Genomic DNA, 23,458 nt, shown 5'->3' on the forward strand with positions numbered 1-23,458 from the left:
GTTGTCATGAGTTGTCACGACTCGAGTTGGCTTTGTCCGCGGCGTAACCGTCTTTAAATAAATACTTTAAGAAATGTCTATGAGGAAAATGCATTGGGTTTCATTTCCTGGTCCATGGTAGGGGGCGGGACTGCAACGCTCTATAGGCTAGCTGCAGCTTACCTGCAGTCTAGTCTGCTTTGTTGTTGTTGTTGTTGGACTGAACAGTCAGTAAAAGTTGTTTTTCTTTGAACGTAATACTGAGGACATTTTGCTGAGCTAAAGCTGCTCTGGAATCTGTTAACGAGATCAGCAGCGCCCACTGCACCACCAGACAGTTCCATGCTGTTACAGGGATATGAATAAGCAGAAAGGTATTTTAATACATGGACATGGAAATGACTAAAGATCCCATTAGGTGAGGTTAGTTTCTGAGATTCCAGTGTTTCTATATACAGTTGGAGGCCATCGATATTGTCCTTTTCTTTTTGCTGAGGTTTGCGTGATCTGCGCAAAAGGACAGTTAACCCATTTTGGGTGGGAACCCCTTTTGGTGTTTTAAACATTATAATTTAGCTATTGAAAAATAGCAGATCTACAAGCTCATAGCGCGCCACCGAGTGGCGCGCTACGAGCTTTGTAGGTCTGCTATTTTTGAAAAATCGTGAAAATATTTATTTCAGAAAACTGGAGGATTTAGAAGGATTTTTTTTTTTAAATTTGAGGTCAGGCCTAAATGGGTCAAATAATAAGGGACAATATCGGTGGCACCCAACTGTATCGTCTGACTCCGTCGGGTGGAAACCTCATGTCCAAAAATTGTGTTGGATAATCAATTCCTGGAGGCCTGTAACTCTGAGAGTAGGCTTATACAAATGGAACCAAATGGACCCGCAAGTAGAGATACACCGAATGGGAAATTCTTGGCCGAAACTGAATTCTGAATATAGGAAACAGTTGGACGAATAGCTGAATATGATTAATATTAATGTATTTTCTTTATCAGTTTTTTTTTTACTGTTGCTGCCATGGCCGCACGTACCTTTGTTGTGTAGATGATAATGGCAAATACATGATTACATTTTGATAACTTCAACACAACAAAACAGTAGGTTACAAAAGGTAACCTCTGTTCTTTGACTATTCGGCTCTAAAAATCAACCGCATCGAATACCGAATATGCATTCTTGCCACTATTCGGTGGCCGAATATTCGGTCCTAACCCGTAAGCAAAGCGTCCATCTACTCCGCACCGCCGCCTCCCCGTCAGTCCTAACCCGTAAGCAAAGCGTCCATCTACTCCCCGCCGCCTCCCCGTCAGTCCTAACCCGTAAGCAAAGCGTCCATCTACTCCCCGCCACCTCCCCGTCAGTCCTAACCCGTAAGCAAAGCGTCCATCTACTCCCCACCGCCTCCCCGTCAGTCCTAACCCGTAAGCAAAGCGTCCATCTACTCCCCACCGCCTCCCCGTCAGTCCTAACCCGTAAGCAAAGCTTCCATCTACTCCCCGCCGCCTCCCCGTCAGTCCTAACCCGTAAGCAAAGCGTCCATCTACTCCTCACCGCCTCCCCGTCAGTCCTAACCCGTAAGCAAAGCGTCCATCTACTCCCCGCCGCCTCCCCGTCAGTCCTAACCCGTAAGCAAAGCGTCCATCTACTCCCCACCGCCTCCCCGTCAGTCCTAACCCGTAAGCAAAGCTTCCATCTACTCCCCGCCGCCTCCCCGTCAGTCCTAACCCGTAAGCAAAGCGTCCATCTACTCCCCACTGCCTCCCCGTCAGTCCTAACCCGTAAGCAAAGCGTCCATCTACTCCCCACCGCCTCCCCGTCAGTCCTAACCCGTAAGCAAAGCTTCCATCTACTCCCCGCCGCCTCCCCGTCAGTCCTAACCCGTAAGCAAAGCGTCCATCTACTCCCCACCGCCTCCCCGTCAGTCCTAACCCGTAAGCAAAGCGTCCATCTACTCCCCACCGCCTCCCTGTCAGTCCTAACCCGTAAGCAAAGCGTCCATCTACTCCTCACCGCCTCCCCGTCAGTCCTAACCCGTAAGCAAAGCGTCCATCTACTCCCCACCGCCTCCCCGTCAGTCCTAACCCGTAAGCAAAGCTTCCATCTACTACCCGCCGCCTCCCCGTCAGTCCTAACCCGTAAGCAAAGCGTCCATCTACTCCCCGCCGCCTCCCCGTCAGTCCTAACCCGTAAGCAAAGCGTCCATCTACTCCCCACCGCCTCCCCGTCAGTCCTAACCCGTAAGCAAAGCGTCCATCTACTCCTCACCGCCTCCCCGTCAGTCCTAACCCGTAAGCAAAGCGTCCATCTACTCTCCACCGCCTCCCCGTCAGTCCTAACCCGTAAGCAAAGCGTCCATCTACTCCCCGCCGCCTCCCCGTCAGTCCTAACCCGTAAGCAAAGCGTCCATCTACTCCCCGCCGCCTCCCCGTCAGTCCTAACCCGTAAGCAAAGCGTCCATCTACTCCCCGCCGCCCCACCGTCAGTCCTAACCCGTAAGCAAAGCGTCCATCTACTCCCCACCGCCTCCCCGTCAGTCCTAACCCGTAAGCAAAGCGTCCATCTACTCCCCGCCGCCTCCCCGTCAGTCCTAACCCGTAAGCAAAGCGTCCATCTACTCCTCACCGCCTCCCCGTCAGTCCTAACCCGTAAGCAAAGCGTCCATCTACTCCCCACCGCCTCCCCGTCAGTCCTAACCCGTAAGCAAAGCGTCCATCTACTCCCCACCGCCTCCCCGTCAGTCCTAACCCGTAAGCAAAGCGTCCATCTACTCCCCACCGCCTCCCCGTCAGTCCTAACCCGTAAGCAAAGCGTCCATCTACTCCCCACCGCCTCCCCGTCAGTCCTAACCCGTAAGCAAAGCGTCCATCTACTCCCCACCGCCTCCCCGTCAGTCCTAACCCGTAAGCAAAGCGTCCATCTACTCCCCACCGCCTCCCCGTCAGTCCTAACCCGTAAGCAAAGCGTCCATCTACTCCCCACCGCCTCCCCGTCAGTCCTAACCCGTAAGCAAAGCGTCCATCTACTCCCCACCGCCTCCCCGTCAGTCCTAACCCGTAAGCAAAGCGTCCATCTACTCCCCACCGCCTCCCCGGCATGTAATCATTTCAAATGGGGGTCCGTCTGTGGCCAATACACACAGATCTGGGGATCCTTGACATGAAAATGTTTGAGAACCAGAGTGATCTAACGTACTATCCTGCAGAGAGTAACAACAGTCTGATGTTTTTATTTCGCCACTTCTTTCTTTGTTGGTGTTGGAGCTTTGTGATGTTTTCCGCCTGTGTCCTAATGTGTGTTCATCTGCGTTTACTTTCCACTGTGTACAGCTAAAGTTCTATCTCTTGTCTACTAGCTTGGACTTGACTTCTATTTCCATTAGTTTATTAGAGCCCGAAAACATTGATAGTGGAGGCCGTCAGGCCGCTCACAATCCTTATACCAATATTAGTGAGTAAACCTTTTATTTATATATCCTACTAGAGTATGTATGAAAACATTTCAGTGTTCACTTCACACTTGTATAATAACCAGTAAGACGCCCTGTGGGCGAGAAGTGACCTCGAGGTCGCGTGCATGCATCCGCCTGGGTGACGGTAGACTGCTGGGCGAGCGCTGGTGCTTTGGCATGGGGGGGGGGGGGTCTGATCAACATATGGAATTAATTCTGTACTGGCCATATACAGTATGTATGGAGCATGTCTTGACTCAGTGTACAAGGTTTGATGAGGTCAGATCAACATATGGAATGTCAGAACAGGTCAGCTCCATATCTGGAGATCTAAGGGTGGCAGCGGGGGCAGTGTCTTGAGTGTACAGGGTTTGATGAGGGCCCAAGCCTTATGATTCCTGATGATGTCACGTGATGTCACGAGGCATGGCCATATATGGGGCCGTGACTGACGAACCAACGAACGGGAAATGCACGTTTTCACAGTAAATGAAACCTGCAGTCGCAACTAAACGTGTGTGTGTGTGTGTGTGTGTGTGTGTGTGTGTGTGTGTGTGTGTGTGTGTGTGTGTGTGTGTGTGTGTGTGTGTGTGTGTGTGTGTGTGTGTGTGTGTGTGTGTGTGTGTGTGTGTGTGTGTGTGTGTGTGTGTGTGTGTGTGTGTGTGTTCACACCAACACACTAAATATAACACACACACCTATGATGCACATGCATGCGTGGACCGTGCACGCAGCACACTAGAGAGAGAGGTTGAGAGATGCAGTTTGAGGTTAATGCGTCAGGTCGGTTAAGTATTATCGTTGGGGGGTGTGAAGATTTGCAATAAAAGCATTTTTCTCTGCTTTAGTCTGCATGTCGGCACGGACAACATACAGCTACGCCGATAACACTATTTCTGTGATAGTCCAATTCAATACCGGCCAGTGAATTAACCCATTCTGGGCGGGAACCCCTTTTGGTGTTAGCTATTGAAAAATAGCAGATCTACAAGCTCATAGCTTGTAGGTCTGCTATTTTTGAAAAATCGAAGAACGACTGACATATAAACATAGCTTTTTCAGAAAACTGTCAGGATGTAGAAGACATTTTTAGAATCTGATCCCAGGTCAAAAATGGGATCAGGATCTGAAGTACAGTTTTTGTTAATCAAACAAGCAGCACAAAACAGTCTAGTCAGGCTTCTTCTTAGTTCTTTCTTGCCTCTGAGGCAGAACTGGAAACTCCACTGGTTGGTGTAAAGTGACGTCACCTCAGGGGGGGACGAAGAAACAGCTACTCCAGTTACAGTGGTCCGAATAGAACTGGAGGGCTCAGGGCTGTGAGTCTGAACGCTTTCACAGAGGTTTCCTGGTGCCTGGAGGAGCTATCCTGATGCTGGGCATGATGAAATGAGACACCACAGAGGTTTCCTGGTGCCTGGAGGAGCTATCCTGATGCTGGGCATGATGCAATGAGACACTTTCACAGAGGTTTCCTGGTGCCTGGAGCTATCCTGATGCTGGGCATGATGAAATGAGACACCACAGAGGTTTCCTGGTGCCTGGAGGAGCTATCCTGATGCTGGGCATGATGAAATGAGACACCACAGAGGTTTCCTGGTGCCTGGAGCTATCCTGATGCTGGGCATGATGAAATGAGACACCACAGAGGTTTCCTGGTGCCTGGAGGAGCTATCCTGATGCTGGACATGATGAAATGAGACACCACAGAGGTTTCCTGGTGCCTGGAGGAGCTATCCTGATGCTGGACATGATGAAATGAGACACCACAGAGGTTTCCTGGTGCCTGGAGGAGCTATCCTGATGCTGGGCATGATGAAATGAGACACCACAGAGGTTTCCTGGTGCCTGGGGGAGCTATCCTGATGCTGGGCATGATGAAATGAGACACCACAGAGGTTTCCTGGTGCCTGGAGGAGCTATCCTGATGCTGGGCATGATGAAATGAGACACTTTGTTAAGGCTTTAGAACAGCGGTTCCCAAACGTCTTAGCTCGAGACCCAAAATGGGAATTCGACGTCTCCCCGGGAACCAAACTAGTGAAAATAGCCGATCTACAAGCTCAGTCACGATGCGACACGTTAGCTTGCAGATGTGCTATTTTCACTAGGCTACTCGTTAAAAAAACAGAAAATTTGATTTTCCTCTTTTCCTTCCTTTTTTCCATTAATGTTTTGAAATAATAATATAATAATAAAATATAGGGACAAAAAGGATATTTACTCATATAAAAATGTGTCCGCGACCGGGAAAGAGTGCCTTAGAAGTCTCGACCGGGAGGACCTCTGTTTTTGCTATTGCAGTTTGATACATTAATAATGAATTGACTGACTCTGCATGCTATGAAGAAATGGACAACGCATCTAGGTTAGGTTTGATGCATTTCCTGCAGTTCTCAATCTCAATATAAAGTTTTTGTTTTTGTAATAATCGGGGCTACTTGTTGACAGTTGACACTAATCCAGGACAGAAATGTTTCCCCTGATCCTTTTGGAGAAGCAGTGTCTGTCTGGAATTCAGAATGTAGGTCAAAAACAGGGAGACGATAACCTTCAAACGAAAGGGGAACGCAGCCCTTTCAAATTCTCTTATTATACTCTCACTCTAATGTATGTAGCCCACACGTCCCAAACTCTTCTCCCTTCTGGCCCCAAAACTGTGGAATGCACTCCCCGTTGCAATCAGAACTGCAGCATCACTCCCATTCTTCCGCCGTAGTCTGAAGACCCACCTTTTCAGACTCCATCATGGCCCATAGCACTTATCCTACCCCCTTAGATAGCACTTTTTAGACTTAGATAGCATTTGAAACAGACTTATAGCATGTCATGTAGACAGCACAATAATTGCATTGTATGTATAGTCATAGCACATCATAGTACATATGTATAGCATAGTATAGTATATATGTATAGTTAATATGTATAGTGTCAGTATATAGATATGTTCTAGTTACGTTCTTAGCTTACGCATGTTTCTTGATAAATGCATTTTATATATGTGATGTATTCCCATACTTTTGTTCTTGCCTAATGTAAGTCGCTCTGGATTAAGAGCGTCTGCTAAATAAATGCCTAAATTGTAAATTGTAAATTGTAGCCAGTATGCTTCCTTTTATTCATGCTATGGTTAGTGGGCTCAATGTGGGTTACTGGGTTCTGTGGTTTGGGTGTTGTCTTCGGTTTGGGGGTCCAGTTACTGGGTGGCAGTGGGTTTGGGTGTTGTCTTCAGCTTGGGGGTCCAGTTACTGGGTGCAGGGTTTGGGTGTTGTCTTCAGCTTGGGGGTCCAGTTACTGGGTGGCAGTGGGTTCAGGGTTTGGTCTTTCTATAACCCACATTTCCTGTTATGTTTAGACACAACTCAACTCTTTTTCATGTCATTTAATATATGATACCAGAACGCCATAGAAATAAGTTCTCCATTTCTCATTGGCTTTAATATTATGTTCTTGTTTTATTGTATCACGCCACGTGATGTCTATATCTTTAGTCTATTCTATTAGTCACCCTTTTCTAACTCTCAGAGTCAAATTAACAATGAGGATTTTACAGTGAAATTCTGGGGGTCCTGATGAAACCACGTTTAGCTATTTAAAAATAGCAGATCTACAAGCTCATAGCACGCCACCGAGTGGCGCGCTACGAGCTTGTAGGTCTGCTATTTTTGAAAAATGGAAGAACGACTGACATAGAAACATAGCTTTTTCAGGAAACTGTCAGGATGTAGAAGACATTTTTAGAACCTGATCCCAGGTCAAAATGGGATAAGGATCTGAAGTACAGTTTTTGTTTATCAAACAAGCAGCACAAAACAGTCTAGTCAGGCTTCTTCTTAGTTCTTTCTTGCCTCTGAGGCAGAACTGGAAACTCCACTGGTTGGTGTAAATAAAGTGACGTCACCTCAGGGTGTCTATATCTTTAGTCTATCTATTAGTCACCCTTTTCTACAATGAGGATTTTACAGTGAAATTCTGGGGTTCCAGATGAAACCATGTTGGGCATCTCTTGCTGTATAATCTCGTCCTCTCCATGCTTTATGTTTAAACTCCTCAAGTTAAAACATTCCAAGGTGCGTGAGGAGACTTTGCACACCTCCCCTCGCTTGGACTGGAGGAGAGCTATAGCTCTTTTTTTGGTTTTGATCCCTCTACTCCTCCTGGTACTAATTTAATGGGGAGCGGCCCAGTGTGTCTGTGAATGGAACCTCCTGTCAAAAGAGAAGAAAAACAGCCCCGCCTTTCCCCACTGACCTTTTTGAATGTGGAAAAGTTATGATAGGGTGGTGCTTGGTGCTAACACCGCCTTTAACCACAGAGTTTAGACGCGGGGGCAGTCACTGCTGCACACAGCAAAGGCCTCAGCAGAGTCGGCACAAAACGTGACCAAATGGACCCTTTCGGTCGGCTCCATTTGGTTCCATGTTGTACGACTCGAGAGTTACACATGAATAAATGAATGCTTTAAAAGGAGGATTTTGTAATGTGTACTGGTTGTAGTGTACACTCTCAGACTAAAGCACTGCTTCCGATGTCGTTTGATTGGTTCGCCTCTGAAGTACTTGAAAGGGAGACGTTGAAAAGCAAATGCGCGTCACTTTACATTACCCGAGCGGACAGGAAAAGCTGAGTTTGGTGTGTGGGTGATGATGAATGATGCCGTTGAAAGAATGAGGTCAGGCGTTCATTTCATTTCTGTGTTTGAGTGACAGAGGGAACATGCTCTTAGTACAGTGGATATACTGTAGTACAACTTGAGAAGTCAAGAAATAACAACGAAATACGAAATAGTGCTGCACAATTAATCTAAAAAATATTGCGATCTAGATTCAGACACCTATGCAATCTCATTTTGCGAGGAATCGCAAAGACCCGTGCAGCACTAGTTGGCTGTCCAATTAATTTGAGTTACTCTTATGTTTTTGCTACAAGAGAGAGACTTTAAGAGGGGATTAAGTCAAGCACTTTGATGTTGTCTGTTTAAAGCCACAGTAGTTATGGCTCCAGGTGCCACATTTTGAATGTAGTAAATGTTCAGCAACTACAGACTAAACTAGACGATAAATATCTTCATGGAAAAAATGAGAATCGTGTGAGAATCGTGATCTCAATCCTCGTGGAGGAAAATCGAGATTCACATTTGAGCAAGAATCGCGCAGCAGCACAAGCAATCATAACTTTTCCAATTGAGGAACAACAACCTTGCCCTTTTTTCACTGCTAACCCGCAGAATGTGGGCTAGTAGGTTCATCTGAACCACTGACACACATTCAGCTATGTGGCAGCAGAGCACGCAGGGCAGCCTGCGCTGCTTCACCAAGCTGTTTCTCTGGTTTAAATTACAGTCCTGCCTGTCTCCTTTTAAATAGCCGGACACTATTTTTTCCCTTTGTCTCATGCATGCTTGCGGCCGTGCGTGTTCATGTGTGCACGTGTGCAAGCGAGCAGCACGCACGCACACACACGCACTCACACACACACACACACACACGCATGCATGCACACACACCCATGTAGAGTTGCAGACACATGCACATTCACACACACCACCTTCTGGCTTGCAATAACAGGACCCGTCCTCCCTATGGGATTCCTGATCTGTCAGGGTTCCAGCAGTGCATTTATGCAGCTGTCTGACTGCAGTCCCTTATGCATTCACCACCACTGCATGCACGCCATCATTCACCACCACAGCACCACTCTTATACTGCAGTCCCGTATGCATTCACCACCACTGCATGCACGCCATCATTCACCACCACAGCACCACTCTTATACTACAGTCCCTTATGCATTCACCACCACTGCATGCACGCCATCATTCACCACCACAGCACCACTCTTATACTGCAGTCCCGTATGCATTCACCACCACTGCATGCACGCCATCATTCACCACAGCACCACTCTTATACTACAGTCCCTTATGCATTCACCACCACTGCATGCACGCCATCATTCACCACAGCACCACTCTTACACCAGGGCTCCACCGGGCGCGTCAGCGTCGCGTCTCCGTCACCGTCAGGGAATGTTCCCTTTTTAATCAATGAAGGGTGGCTCCACTGCCCGCGTTGCGTTGCGTTGACGGAGACGCGACGCGTGCATTAAAATTGAACCGGTGCGTTTTTTGACGCACGCGACGGAGACGCAACGCGTCCGGTGGAGCCCTGGCGTTATACTACAGTCCCGTATGCATTCACCACCACTGCATGCACGCCATCATTCACCACAGCACCACTCTTATATTAGGTTACTGCTGTTGGTCAAGCCAAGCTGCACTTTATAACTGTGTACAGTACAGGCACTGTGGCAGGGGCCTGAGAAACACTTAGAAGTTTGTTTTGAATGTTAAATTAAACAAAAGTTATTTATTTTTTAAATCTTCACTTTTATGTCTGCCCCTGACACTCGTGCCAAAATGATGCAGACGCTGGAAATTATTAAGTTAATACATACCGTTTCTGACAAAACTCAAAAACCTCAAAGCATTAGTTTTGGAGCATTACTTCCTTGGTTTTGTTTCGAACGGGGTTCTGGGAATGAGAGTTCTAAGCCAAGTCATTGGCATCCTTCACCCTCTTTATGACATTAGAGACTTGATGAGCACATACTATAAGTACGACTGTAGGCTCATAGTTAGTTAGTGAGGCTGTTGTGACTTGAGTTATAGGCAGTTACTGTAGCTGAAATACTGTATAAAGTGTAATTTCATGACGTATTCTTATAAGTAGTACGGTAAGCTTTTCATCCCTTTGTTGTGATTATAGGAAACATGCCACACAGGATGATGATGATGACAGATAGGGTTAGCTACATTACATTTATACACTCTCAAAGTGAAACTAGCTAACTGACTTTCCTCAGAATTCACATATCACGTTTTCTGTGGATTGCCTAACTTTCGCAACAGCCATTAACCGACCAGGTCGCTGTAAAAACGTATCCTGGGATCAGTGTCTGTATATGACACTTAATCTTTGTCATCTTCTTAATCTTTGTCATAAAAACTCCATGAAAAATGTCCTCCACTGCCATCAAACGTGCGGCAAAGGGTTGTGTTGTTCAATCCATTCTACGGCCATGTAAACACAATGACTTGCATTGCTGAGTGATGATTGATGACTTGTTGTTTTCTGGAAGTCCCCATAGCGTGTCCACTCCTCTGCAGAGAGGCTGCTGGCTGCAGTCAAAAGATGCAATTCAGGAACTGTGTTGTTTTGCAGTTTTACACCATACGTTTTCAAGTTTTCTTTCTTTTTTTAAATACAGTAGAATTACTGAATATAGGAGCTCTACACGCTGACAATGCATGATCACACCATGTGCGGGAACCCCCTTTTGGCATTATGTTATGCTTTAGCTATTGAAAAATAGCAGATCTACAAGCTCGTAGCGCGCCACCGAGTGGCGCGCTACGAGCTTGTAGGTCTGCTATTTTTGAAAAATCGAAGAACGACGGACATAGAAACATAGCTTTTTCAGAAAACTGTCAGGATGTAGAAGACATTTTTAGAATCTGATCTCAGGTCAAAATGGGTTAATACAGTAGCAGAATTACTGAATATAGGAGCTCTACAAGCTCACAATGCATGATCACACGATGTGATAAGTTTTATAAGAAAAGGCTTAAGTGGTTTTGCTAATCGCACTAGTAATTAGAGGTGCTCCGATCAGGTTTTTTGGGACTGATCCCGATCGATCGCCGATCGTTTTTCTCACGATCGGCCCGATGCCGATCTTGTGCGCAAGGGGAAAATTTGAATATTCCCAAAAATGATTATACATCAAAACCCACATCGAAAATGTTCCTGTGTGTGTGTGGGGATGAAGGGGAGAATGTTAAGGCCTGTCGCGTCGTGGGGATGAAGGGGAGAATGTTTAGGCCTGTCGCGTCGTGGGGATGAAGGGGAGAATGTTTAGGCCTGTCTCATCGTGGGGATGAAGGGGAGAATGTTTAGGCCTGTCGCATCGTGGGGATGAAGGGGAGAATGTTTAGGCCTGTCGCGTCGTGGGGATGAAGGGGAGAATGTTTAGGCCTGTCGCGTCGTGGGGATGAAGGGCAGAATGTTTAGGCCTGTCGCGTCGTGGGGATGAAGGGGAGAATGTTAAGGCCTGTCGCGTCGTGGGGATGAAGGGCAGAATGTTAAGGCCTGTCGCATCGTGGGGATGAAGGGGAGAATGTTTAGGCCTGTCGCGTCGTGGGGATGAAGGGGAGAATGTTTAGGCCTGTCGCGTCGTGGGGATGAAGTGGAGAATGTTTAGGCCTGTCGCGTCGTGGGGATGAAGGGCAGAATGTTAAGGCCTGTCGCGTCGTGGGGATGAAGGGCAGAATGTTAAGGCCTGTCGCATGGTGGGGATGAAGTGGAGAATGTTTAGGCCTGTCGCGTCGTGGGGATGAAGGGGAGAATGTTAAGGCCTGTCGCGTCGTGGGGATGAAGGGGAGAATGTTTAGGCCTGTCGCGTCGTGGGGATGAAGGGGAGAATGTTTAGGCCTGTCGCATCGTGGGGATGAAGGGGAGAATGTTTAGGCCTGTCGCGTCGTGGGGATGAAGTGGAGAATGTTTAGGCCTGTCGCATCGTGGGGATGAAGGGGAGAATGTTTAGGCCTGTCGCAAAGATATACCACTTAAATTGTACAAATGATCGGTTTCTCCAGATCGGGTAAATTACCGATCGAGTCATTTGGAGTGAAAATCGTCCGATCGATCGGAGCACATCTACTAGTAATCAATGTATTTGATTAGATATTTTTTTTCAAAAAAGATGTAATCAGAAAATGATCGATAGTTGCAGCCCTAAAACACCCATGCACACACTACGCACATACCACACACACACACACACACACACACACACACACACACACACACACACACACACACACCCACACACACACCTGCGAGTAGTTGCAATGAGAGACAGTGAGGCTATTCATTAGTGCTAGCATGGAACTTGTATCATGACGCCCACTGGGAGAAGCGTAGCGTCCCCCACGCTGCTCTCTCACCATTATGGGCTTTAAAAGGAACCACAGAACAGTCTCACTAGCATGGCCTGTTGGTCTCTTTCATTATTCAAGACAAAACCCCCTGTCTCCTTCTCTCTATCTCTTCCTCCTTGCTCGCTTTCTCTCTCCTCTCTTCTCTCACTCCTCTTTCTCTCTCTCTCTCTCTCTCTCTCTCCCTCTCTCTCTCTGTGTGTGTGTGTGTGTGTGTGTGTGTGTGTGTGTGTGTGTGTGTGTGTGTGTGTGTGTGTGTGTGTGTGTGTGTGTGTGTGTGTGTGTGTGTGTGTGTGTGTGTGTGTGTGTGTGTGTGTGTGTGTGTGTGTGTGTGTGTGTGTTATCTTAGAAACAGTGTTTCCCTGTGTAGCAGTGCCAGTGACTGTGTTCCTGTGTGGCCGAGACTAGCTCAGTCAGAGCTCAGAAGTGTCTTTGTTTGCTAGCAGCTGAGACTGACACACACACACACACACACACACACACACACACACACTAGTGTTCTGAATGAACTCATACTGTTAAAGTTGGTTCAGTGTTTTTGCTTGTTAATATTGGATATGACTGACAGCAGTTGAATGAAGCTGCTGATGTGGACTACAGATACAAACAGGGCACTCTACCTGGCATAAACTGGAAGCTCTCCTCTTGTTTACTACAGTTCCCAGCATGCACCTCCCCTTTTTCATTTCCACTGAACCAAAGCTTAGGGAGGAAATTGTAGTCATTCGCAGTAAGATCCACACAACGTGGAGATACCTGGATAACCCGAAGCCTGATTTGTACTTGGTTGAGCGCAGGTGTCGCGCACCGAAAACGGCAGGTCTACAAGTTCACAACGCATCGCAGTGCGACACATTGTGAACTTGCAGATCTGCTATTTACGCTATACAGGACACTGGCGCGCACTGCAGCAAAGTAGCGTGAGTCAGCTTGAGTCCTCGCTGAACCCATCTCTATTATCTGTCTGTTCAGACCCCTGACGGCCTGCCAGGAAATCTCTGCTTGTTTTCATCATTATTGGCTCTCTCTCCTGCAAGCCTTGTGTCTCCCTTCCCCCTCTCTGTCACTCTCCCACCCGACCCGACCTCTCTTTATCTCTCTCTTTCTCTGCCTCTGTATGTGTCATGCCTGCCCTCCTCTCCTTTTGTCGAGAAATGAGAGACAATAATAATAATAATAAAACTTTATTTGTATAGCACCTTTCATGACATGAAATGCAGCTCAAAGTGCTTTACAGAGCAATGGAGAGGAAAAAAAAGAAAAGAAAAGCAAGGCATAAACATTAAAAAACAAGAGCAGTAATGCAATACAGTGAGGACATGAATAACATTTTTTTTTTTAAACAAATCAATTAAAAGCAAGGGTGTAGAAGTGGGTCTTGAGCTGTGCTTTAAAAATGTCTACAGAGGCTGCCTGTCGAAGGTACAGTGGGAGTTTGTTCCACGCCGTCGGCCCGTAGAAGCAAAAAGCTGCTTCCCCGTATTGTTACCTTATACGGGTACCCCCACAAGTTACCTTGTGGGGGTACCCGGGGGTCATCGGGGTGTCCCTGGAACATCCAGACCCCCAGGAACGCGCTCAGGGGGCCGGGCCGGTTCTGGCGAGCCGCCCCGCGTCCGGAACGGTTGAGAAATGACAGAGTTACCGTGTGGGGGCCCCCAGGGGGGGGGGGGGTGTGTGTGTGTGTGTGTGTGTGTGTGTGTGTGTGTGTGTGTGTGTGTGTGTGTGTGTGTGTGTGTGTGTGTGTGTGTGTGTGTGTGTGTGTGTGTGTGTGTGTGTGTGTGTGTGTGTGTGTGTGTGTGTGTGTGTGTGTGTGTGTGTGTGTTAGGCTGCGCAACAGTGACACTTGGTTGTGAAAACCAACCAAACGCTATTTTCATGCTCGGACAGACCCAGCCAGCCACGGACACACAAAGCTACTTAATAAAGTGGTTGCACCACTTAAAAATTTTAAAATAGGTGATGTACTGTACCAGTAACAAACTATGTAAGGCAAAATGTAATTCTGAATTAAGTAGCATGTGACGTGTCAAACTAGTTTTTCATGATTCTGAATCCTTTGCAAGCATTAGTTTTGCACGAAAAACAATCCTAGTAAAAACGGCCATAGCCATCATCACAGATGTGATGGTTATTATCACATTTGGGCAAGTAGCATTTTTCAATATGTTCCACCACTGGGGTCTTGCATATGTTGTTACTAACATATTTATGACACTTTTTTATGAAACCAAAAACGTTTTTTTTCCCCCATAGATTCCTGTACTTGCTCTGCTCGTATGTGAAATTTGTCCCACCGTTCAGTGGCGTGCACAGATAGACACTAGGGGGTGCTAGAGCACCCCCTGCCCTTTTGGCAATGTGCCCTTTTGAAAAAAAAAGGAAAAAAAACTTTTTTTCTTCTTTTTTTTTATTTTTCAAAAATAGCAGAGCTACAAGTTCATAGCGCGCCACTCGGTGGCGCGCTATGAGCTTGTAGATCTGCTATTTTTCAATAGCTAAAGCATAACATAATGCTAACACCAAAAGGGGTTCCCGCCCAAAATGAATTAAGGCAACCGGCCGGTTCCACGCGCTGCACAAGGTGCCCTTTTTTAACTTGAGCACCTGCCCCTCTAAATGTCTGTGCACGCCACTGCCACCGTTAATTGGAGCGGTGGATGCCTTTAATACGGCACCCAGGGAGCAGTTAGGAGTCTTGCTCAGGGACACTTCAACATATAAACTGCTAGCCAAGGTTGGAGCCGACGTCCTTCTAGTTCCCAGACAGCAGCTTCTGTACCCACTCATCCATGGCCGTCTGCAATGTGACGTTTCCCATGGACGTTTGTGTGAAATGCGATACTGGCTGGCTGCCATTGATTTATCACCATAGGCCACGTTCAGATCTCCTCAGTCTTTCCAAAAATCTGGAAAATTCAGCTAAATCATGAAACAGAGTTTTTGAACTTTTATTCAAGGACAATCCAAGGTTTTTTAGGAGGCCGGTCTTAAAAATGCAAATGACTAGTACGTTGTTTAGCCCCTTCCGGGGGGGGGGGGGGGGGGGGGGTGGAGAGCAGGGGGACGCTCGTGGAGACAAAGTCCAAACATCCAGATTCTCTGTCCCATTTGTCATCTATGTTGCTGTGTTGTCTCCCTGTGATGGAGGGGGCGACGGCTTCCTTCCTGTGTGAGATAAAAGTGTGTGTGTGTGTAATGGACAGGCTGTGCGTCGCCCAGGCTGTGTGTGTGTGTGTGTGTGTGTGTGTGTGTGTGTGTGTGTGTGTGTGTGTGTGTGTGTGTGTGTGTGTGTGTGTGTGTGTGTGTGTGTGTGTGTGTGTAATGGACAGGCTGCGCGTCGCCCCGCCCCGGCTCACTTATGGACCGATAGCGTGAAACACTGCCAGAGATAGAAAAGCTGCTCTAATAGTTTCAGCCTGAGCTGTAAAAGAAAGCGGAGGACGGAGGCGAAAAGCAACAGAGATATAGACCCCATGTGTTGGGGAGTGAACAAAGCAACAGAGATATAGACATGTGTTGGGGAGTGAACAAAGCAACAGAGATATAGACATGTGTTGGGGAGTGAACAAAGCAACAGAGATATAGACATGTGTTAGGGAGTGAACAAAGCAACAGAGATATAGACATGTGTTGGGGAGTGAACAAAGCAACAGAGATATAGACATGTGTTGGGGAGTGAACAAAGCAACAGAGATATAGACATGTGTTGGGGAGTGAACAAAGCAACAGAGATATAGACATGTGTTGGGGAGTGAACAAAGCAACAGAGATATAGACATGTGTTGGGGAGTGAACAAAGCAACAGAGATATAGACATGTGTTGGGGAGTGAACAAAGCAACAGAGATATAGACATGTGTTGGGGAGTGAACAAAGCAACAGAGATATAGACATGTGTTGGGGAGTGAACAAAGCAACAGAGATATAGACATGTGTTAGGGAGTGAACAAAGCAACAGAGATATAGACATGTGTTGGGGAGTGAACAAAGCAACAGAGATATAGACATGTGTTAGGGAGTGAACAAAGCAACAGAGATATAGACATGTGTTGGGGAGTGAACAAAGCAACAGAGATATAGACATGTGTTGGGGAGTGAATAAAGCAACAGAGATATAGACATGTGTTAGGGAGTGAATAAAGCAACAGAGATATAGACATGTGTTGGGGAGTGAATAAAGCAACAGAGATATAGACATGTGTTGGGGAGTGAATAAAGCAACAGAGATATAGACATGTGTTGGGGAGTGAACAAAGCAACAGAGATATAGACATGTGTTGGGGAGTGAACAAAGCAACAGAGATATAGACATGTGTTGGGGAGTGAACAAAGCAACAGAGATATAGACATGTGTTGGGGAGTGAACAAAGCAACAGAGATATAGACCCCATGGTCCTCATTCACAACGGCGTTTACGCTCATACCGTTGCGTAACGTGAGCGGAGCGTGAGCGGACAGGCATTTACGTGGATTCCCACATTACGTGGGAATTCATGAACTTGAACGTGAACTTGACGGTGACGTCGGATGGTCGGAATCTCCGCTAAAAGCTGCGCCAGCTCAGAGGGTCGTGTACTGCTTGCGTAGATTTATTCAGAAGGCTTTAGTCTTCATTCTGAATCAATTAAAAGTCCCCAAATCTCAGATAAAATATGTAGGAATGTGTCCAAAACATTGGTCAGCACATAAAAAAATGATAGCTTATATAAAAGCCAAGTATCACTTGGATGCCTAAATGCATGCATTCTAGAGGCAGGTTAGCCTAGAGTCCCATACAGAAACTGCCCCTGCAAACCCGACACCTTTTTATTTATTTATTAGGATATTTCTAGCATGCGCGATTGCGCTGCACTTGACAGCTTTCTACTCGCAGTGCAACGCGTTGTGAGCTTGTAGATCGGCTCTCGCGGACTCGCGCTGCATGTTAAAAAACAAACTCACAATTATAATAAGAACATACACTTATCTGCATTCTGCACTGTACGAATTAATTGGAAAATGAATTAGCCCTATAACAAAATAGAAGTCCACATTATTGCATCAGCGTGCAATTCGGCCAGTCATAGTTTTAAGCCAGTGCACCTGAATTAATTATAATATGGGGAACTTATAGCTGGGCTGTAGGCTACTATATTGATGAGATCAATCAAGTTTGGTGCCAAATGTCCCGCGAAATTCGCGAATCATTTTAATATGACATCATCATAAATGAACCTGCACTTAGATCTGACAAAGAGGAGGCTACCCGCCGTATATGGTTGAAATTTTAAATAGCTATATAGGCCTATGCCTACGTGTCCATGATCAGAACAAATCCATTCTCCACATGGCATTCAGACAGATGACAGTGAGATGATATTAATCTATTCCCCGCATGAATCAATGCAGCTCTGATAAAAATATCGGATATATGTTTTACCTCTGCAAAGGTGTGAGTGAGCAATTGTTTAATAGAAAAGAAAAGGCTTTATAATATAATTGCCAAGTATACGCTAGCTTGCTGCCTTGGTCCCGAACTTAAATAAATAAATAAAAAAGCTGCATTTTATACCGTAAGTCAGCTTGACATTGCTGCAGCGGTGCGGAGCAGCGTTCACCGTTTTGTAAGCTTGGGAAAATGATTTATATAGTTTAATGGTAGGCTATAGACAATATAAAGAATCACGCACAAATGTAATGGTATATGGATGTAAAAAAAGAGACTGCAGGTGGTGGTCGTCGCTCCGGCGCTTGACATGGTCAGATCATTTTCTTTTAATTTCCTAATATAGCCTAATTTCTTTCCAGCAATCATTTTTATTTTAATTTGTGAAGCCACTATACTGGAAAATATCATTATTTTGTTGCATTCCGTCAGGAGGACCTCTATTTCGTTTGAGCTGTAAGGCCTATAGTTATTTTTTGTTTTTTTTACTGCTGTCTGCTGAGTCATGCTTGACGCCTTTTATGGTGTGAAATGGGGCGTGGATCAATGCAAATGAAGTTATCCGCTGATTTTCCGATCATTTGGCACCCGTTCGCATTCACCTGCGTACCTCACAACATACACCTGCGTACCTGTGGTACACATCGCTCTTTGAATTGCACGGCAAAACAACGTTGCGTGATCGGACGGAATTTCCCGCATCTGTTTACGCTTCCGTTAAGCTTCCGTTACACTCTTGCGTATTTCTCCTTTGTGAATGAGGACCCATGTGTTGGGGAGTGAACATGGGGCAATATGGGCTGAACTTGTGTGACACAAACAAACAAGAAAAGAGAACACTGTACAGTTCCAATGAGCAACTTTTTTCTAGTTGGGAGAAGCAAGGAAGACCATTTTAAATCGATTTTGCTTAAATATCCTCACTGTTTGGGCAGAAACCTTGTATCTCCATATTCCATCTGTTTGTTCTCATACATGAATGCCTTATTTTATACTTTGTCGTGTTGACAGTGCTGTGCGAAAGTAGCAAAACTAGCCATTCTATATCAATATCTTCACCTCTAATGACAATAGAGACACCAGGTTGACACTGGATCCATATAAACACATGTTCTCTTTTCCATGTCCTGAACAGTCTTGAACATACAAGGTTTTGATATGGAATCGTGTCATTTACTGCCAGTGTGGGTGGGATGTCACTCTGGTGTTGTTGGAAACGTCCATGGCTTCCAGCTGGAAAATGAATGATGTGCGTTTGAGGACATGCATAGGAATATAGCTCAGACAAGAAGAATAAGTGTTGAGAAGGGGACAGAATATGTGAGGACTCGGAGTGTGTGTCAGAACCTGTGGGCAAACAGGAGAGAAGAAAATGAACGTGACTAGAGGGGAAGAGAAGGAGAAAGAGACAGAGAGGGGGGCCGTGAGAGCGAGACTGAGAGGGAAAGAGAGCATTCCAGCGGACCAGCACCTCAGTATTCCTGACTGTGGCCAAAGCAGGAATTTCCTACAGTCGCACCACAGCCCCAAAGTGACTGGTCTGCTTTTGTCCGTCTGATCCGCACACAGGGCTGCAGACTGCAGCGACCCGGCCCAGACGTAAACACACAGGGCTGCAGACTGCAGCGACCCGGCCCAGACGTAAACAGTCCAGCCGGACGCGGAGGGGACACTCTTCTCCACAACAACATCAACATGGCCCAGTGCTGCACACCGCCCGGGACCCCTCCTCCCCCTGGTGCCATGGACAGGAGTGGTAGCTTCTTCAAGGTAACAACCGACTCAGTGCTTCTTAAACCTTATCGTTCCATGTACCACCAAATGGGCTCTATGCAACACACGCCATTGGTGTTACCGATGATACTAATGAAGGCTCTGTTCCATTCATGGTCAGACAGAGTCAGGGTGCTGCTGTTGTGCATGTTGGCTCACTGGAAACACTCTGCTTGAGTGGGTTCCAAATGGCCACATTAACTCTGAGAGTGTACAAATGGAACCAAATGGACCCATTTGTACACTTTCAGAGTTATGGGGGTCCTCCTTGAAATGAAAAGGTTTGAGAACCACTGAACACTAAATGGAACAGAGCCTTAATTAGTATCACCTGTGATTGATGGAAGTAGGGAATTCTGTGTGCATATTGCCCATTGATGTATTTCCAAACATTTTCAATATTTTTAAACATTTCTCAGAAATAGCAGATGTACATGTTTCGCTTGGAGATCTGCTATCTTTGAATAGCCATCGTGTAAATAGATACAGTGGTAAAATGTATTGTGATGCTACATTGACTACTTTTGCTGGGGACCCCCTGGACCAAGGACTCCTGGGGGTCCCCAGAGACCCCACTTCGACATCCACTGGACTAACTAATACACTGGTTCTAACAAAGTGGGGTCTGGGGACCCCCAGGTGTTCGTGAGGCCAGGGTAGCCTCGGTCCAGGGCTCATCTGCGAAGAGAAAAGCCTGGTCACAATATAAGGCAGAGAGTGCATAGCCGGGAATGTCGGGCCGGAACATCCGTCAGATTTATTTCCCCCGGATACGATATTTTCACTTTGACGGAGAATGTAAACGTCACTTCCTTGAGCGTTACTTCCGCCAAAATCCAGCAATGCACTCTACAGCGTATATTGTGCCCAGTTTGAGGCCGGGGGGGGGGGGGGGGGGTGTTCCAGGGGGTCCCCAACAAAATTAGTTGACATGGCATCAAAATCGGTCTGACCACGTGTACCCTACATACAACAAGCTCGCTAGATCTGCTATTTTCCAAAGCTCTTAAACAAAAATGTGAAAATGTTTGAACATTTTTGGAACATTTCAACAACAGAAATCTTGTCTGGGCTCCCCTGGCAGGCTGGCACAAAATATTTTCAGATGGAGGTCTGTGGCCAAATACACATTCATTCAGATGGAGGTCTGTGGCCAAATACACATTCATTCAGATGGAGGTCTGTGGCCAAATACACATTCATTCAGATGGAGGTCTGTGGCCAAATACACATTCATTCAGATGGAGGTCTGTGGCCAAATACACATTCATTCAGATGGAGGTCTGTGGCCAAATACACATTCATTCAGATGGAGGTCTGTGGCCAAATACACATTCATTCAGATGGAGGTCTGTGGCCAAATACACATTCGATCAGATGGAGGTCTGTGGCCAAATACACATTCATTCAGATGGAGGTCTGTGGCCAAATACACATTCATTCAGATGGAGGTCTGTGGCCAAATACACATTCATTCAGATGGAGGTCTGTGGCCAAATACACATTCATTCAGATGGAGGTCTATGGCCAAATACACATTCAGAGGTCTGTGGCCAAATACACATTCATTCAGATGGAGGTCTGTGGCCAAATACACATTCAGAGGTCTGTGGCCAAATACACATTCATTCAGATGGAGGTCTGTGGCCAGATGGAGGTCTGTGGCCAAATACACATTCATTCAGATGGAGGTCTGTGGCCAGATGGAGGTCTGGCTGCATGAACAACTGTTTGGCTGTTTCGTCATCATTTCTGTTTGCATTCCTTTCCGTGTTTGCCGTCTGCTGTCCGTCTGCATCTGTTTATCATTATGTGAGCAGTTCTTGCTCAATCTCTGTTTTGAATCCAGATGTATTTATTTATGTATTTATTTCGCCATGGCTTGTAGTTGTACTTGATCTTCTTCATGTTATTAGAATACCACGCTTTGGTTTCTAATGCTCCCAGTCACAGAGTAATAACACATTGATCCATGACTATTCAGAGTTGCATCCATCCATCCAGATGAACTTTCCTAGTCTCACTGTCATAATGTTGTAGTCTCACGTTTTTACTGGGGGAGAAACGGGAATGAAGAATGCCAGCTGCATTTGTTGGACACCAGACAAACACGCACGCACGCACAACACACGCACGCACGCACGCACTGGAGTCCTAAAACGTTTTCACCCTATTTGCTCTTTCTCGCTTCGTTCCCCTTCTAATTTTCCCCATGTCTCTCTTTCTAACATTCGCCCTCTACAGTCACTCGGGTGCATCAGTGCATGTAGTTCCCCATGCGCACGCTATCCCTCATTCACACTGACGGAAACACAGAACACGCACGTCACGCACGTCACGCACGCACGCACGCACGCACGCACGCACGCACGCACGCACACACACACACACACACACACACACACACACACACACACACACACACACACACACAGCAGTTGTGATAGCAGATAATGAAGGAGCATGCAGTAATATTGCAGTATGTCAACATCTCCGGCTCATTAAACCAGTCCGTCGCCTTGCTGCAGGAAGAGGAGGCGTTTACAGACGGATAATGAGCCAGGTCTCGCGTGCGGATCCCGACCGATACTCTGGTACCACCGATTACCCATGTATTGACCCGTAGTTGGTCCAAAACGGCAACATGTTCAAATCAATTTGAATGACTTAGATTTGATGGACGTTTGTATTTGAGAACATATTAACTATAATTGAACCACTTATTCCATATTGAGTATTGTTCCAAAATAGCCGATCTAAGAGCTCAGGCTCTACTCTGTCTTTCTGTGCATCGGTCTCAGGCTCTACTCTGTCTTTCTGTGCTTCGGTCTCAGGCTCTACTGTCTTTCTGTGCTTCGGTCTCAGGCTCTACTCTGTCTTTCTGTGCTTCGGTCTCAGGCTCTACTGTCTTTCTGTGCTTCGGTCTCAGGCTCTACTCTGTCTTTCTGTGCTTCGGTCTCAGGCTCTACTCTGTCTTTCTGTGCATCGGTCTCAGGCTCTACTCTGTCTTTCTGTGCATCGGTCTCAGGCTCTACTCTGTCTTTCTGTGCTTCGGTCTCAGGCTCTACTCTGTCTTTCTGTGCTTCGGTCTCAGGCTCTACTCTGTCTTTCTGTGCATCGGTCTCAGGCTCTACTCTGTCTTTCTGTGCTTCGGTCTCAGGCTCTACTCTGTCTTTCTGTGCTTCGGTCTCAGTCAGCCTGAATCGTTTCAGGGTCAGATGACACAAGCGGATAATATTCTGGCCAGTCATTATGTCATATCTGAGTGTGTACGGCTCAACTGCTTCTGCAGAACTACTTACTCAGACTTCTGCTGGATTGTTTAACTCTCACTTGCTCCACTTCTATATCTCCAGACGGTAACCCTAGAGTCCCTATTATGTGCAAGCCATAGCACCTGTATGCGCATATCATTCTGAAAAACATTGCGGATCTACAAGCATGCAACATGTCGCGAAACACCACAATGTCAGCTTGAAGATCTGTCATTTTCCGAAAAGAGATTTATTTGGTGTAGAGAGAAAAAAAGAAAGAAGGAAGAGACCAAGTATAGATGCCTGGGGAACACCGGTAAACAAAGTACATACTATGATAGTGTAGGAAGGAAAAATGTAACTCTTCCAGTTAAATGAAACACTAGATACTGTAGATACACATCACATTGCCTAGCAATTATCTCAATCCCTTGATGCGCGAGCAGCGCAGGTAGTTTAATAATTACTATTTACTACCATAGGCCTATATTTTTCTTTAAGTTGGCCAGCAGTGGCAGTTTACCTGCTAGCAAAAATCCAAAATCCATGTTTAGGCTGTGCTTGCTGA

The 23,458-nt window shown here is 46.3% G+C and overlaps 1 protein-coding gene across 2 annotated transcripts in view; it reads left to right on the forward strand.

The window, feature by feature from the left end:
- The window catches only part of LOC306922427 (ras and Rab interactor 2-like), a 68,694-nt gene that overhangs the window by 2,808 nt on the left and 42,428 nt on the right, over positions 1-23,458 (forward strand). For both annotated transcript variants that reach the window (XM_079500028.1, XM_079500029.1), the window contains exon 2: positions 19,433-19,633. In XM_079500028.1, the coding sequence (XP_079356154.1) occupies positions 19,559-19,633 (75 nt within the window). In that variant the 5' untranslated portion in view covers positions 19,433-19,558. The remainder of the gene's footprint in view (positions 1-19,432; positions 19,634-23,458) is intronic.

The sequence above is a fragment of the Electrona antarctica genome (genome assembly GCF_951216825.1).
Source record: "Electrona antarctica genome assembly, chromosome: 4".
Lineage (NCBI taxonomy): Eukaryota > Metazoa > Chordata > Actinopteri > Myctophiformes > Myctophidae > Electrona > Electrona antarctica.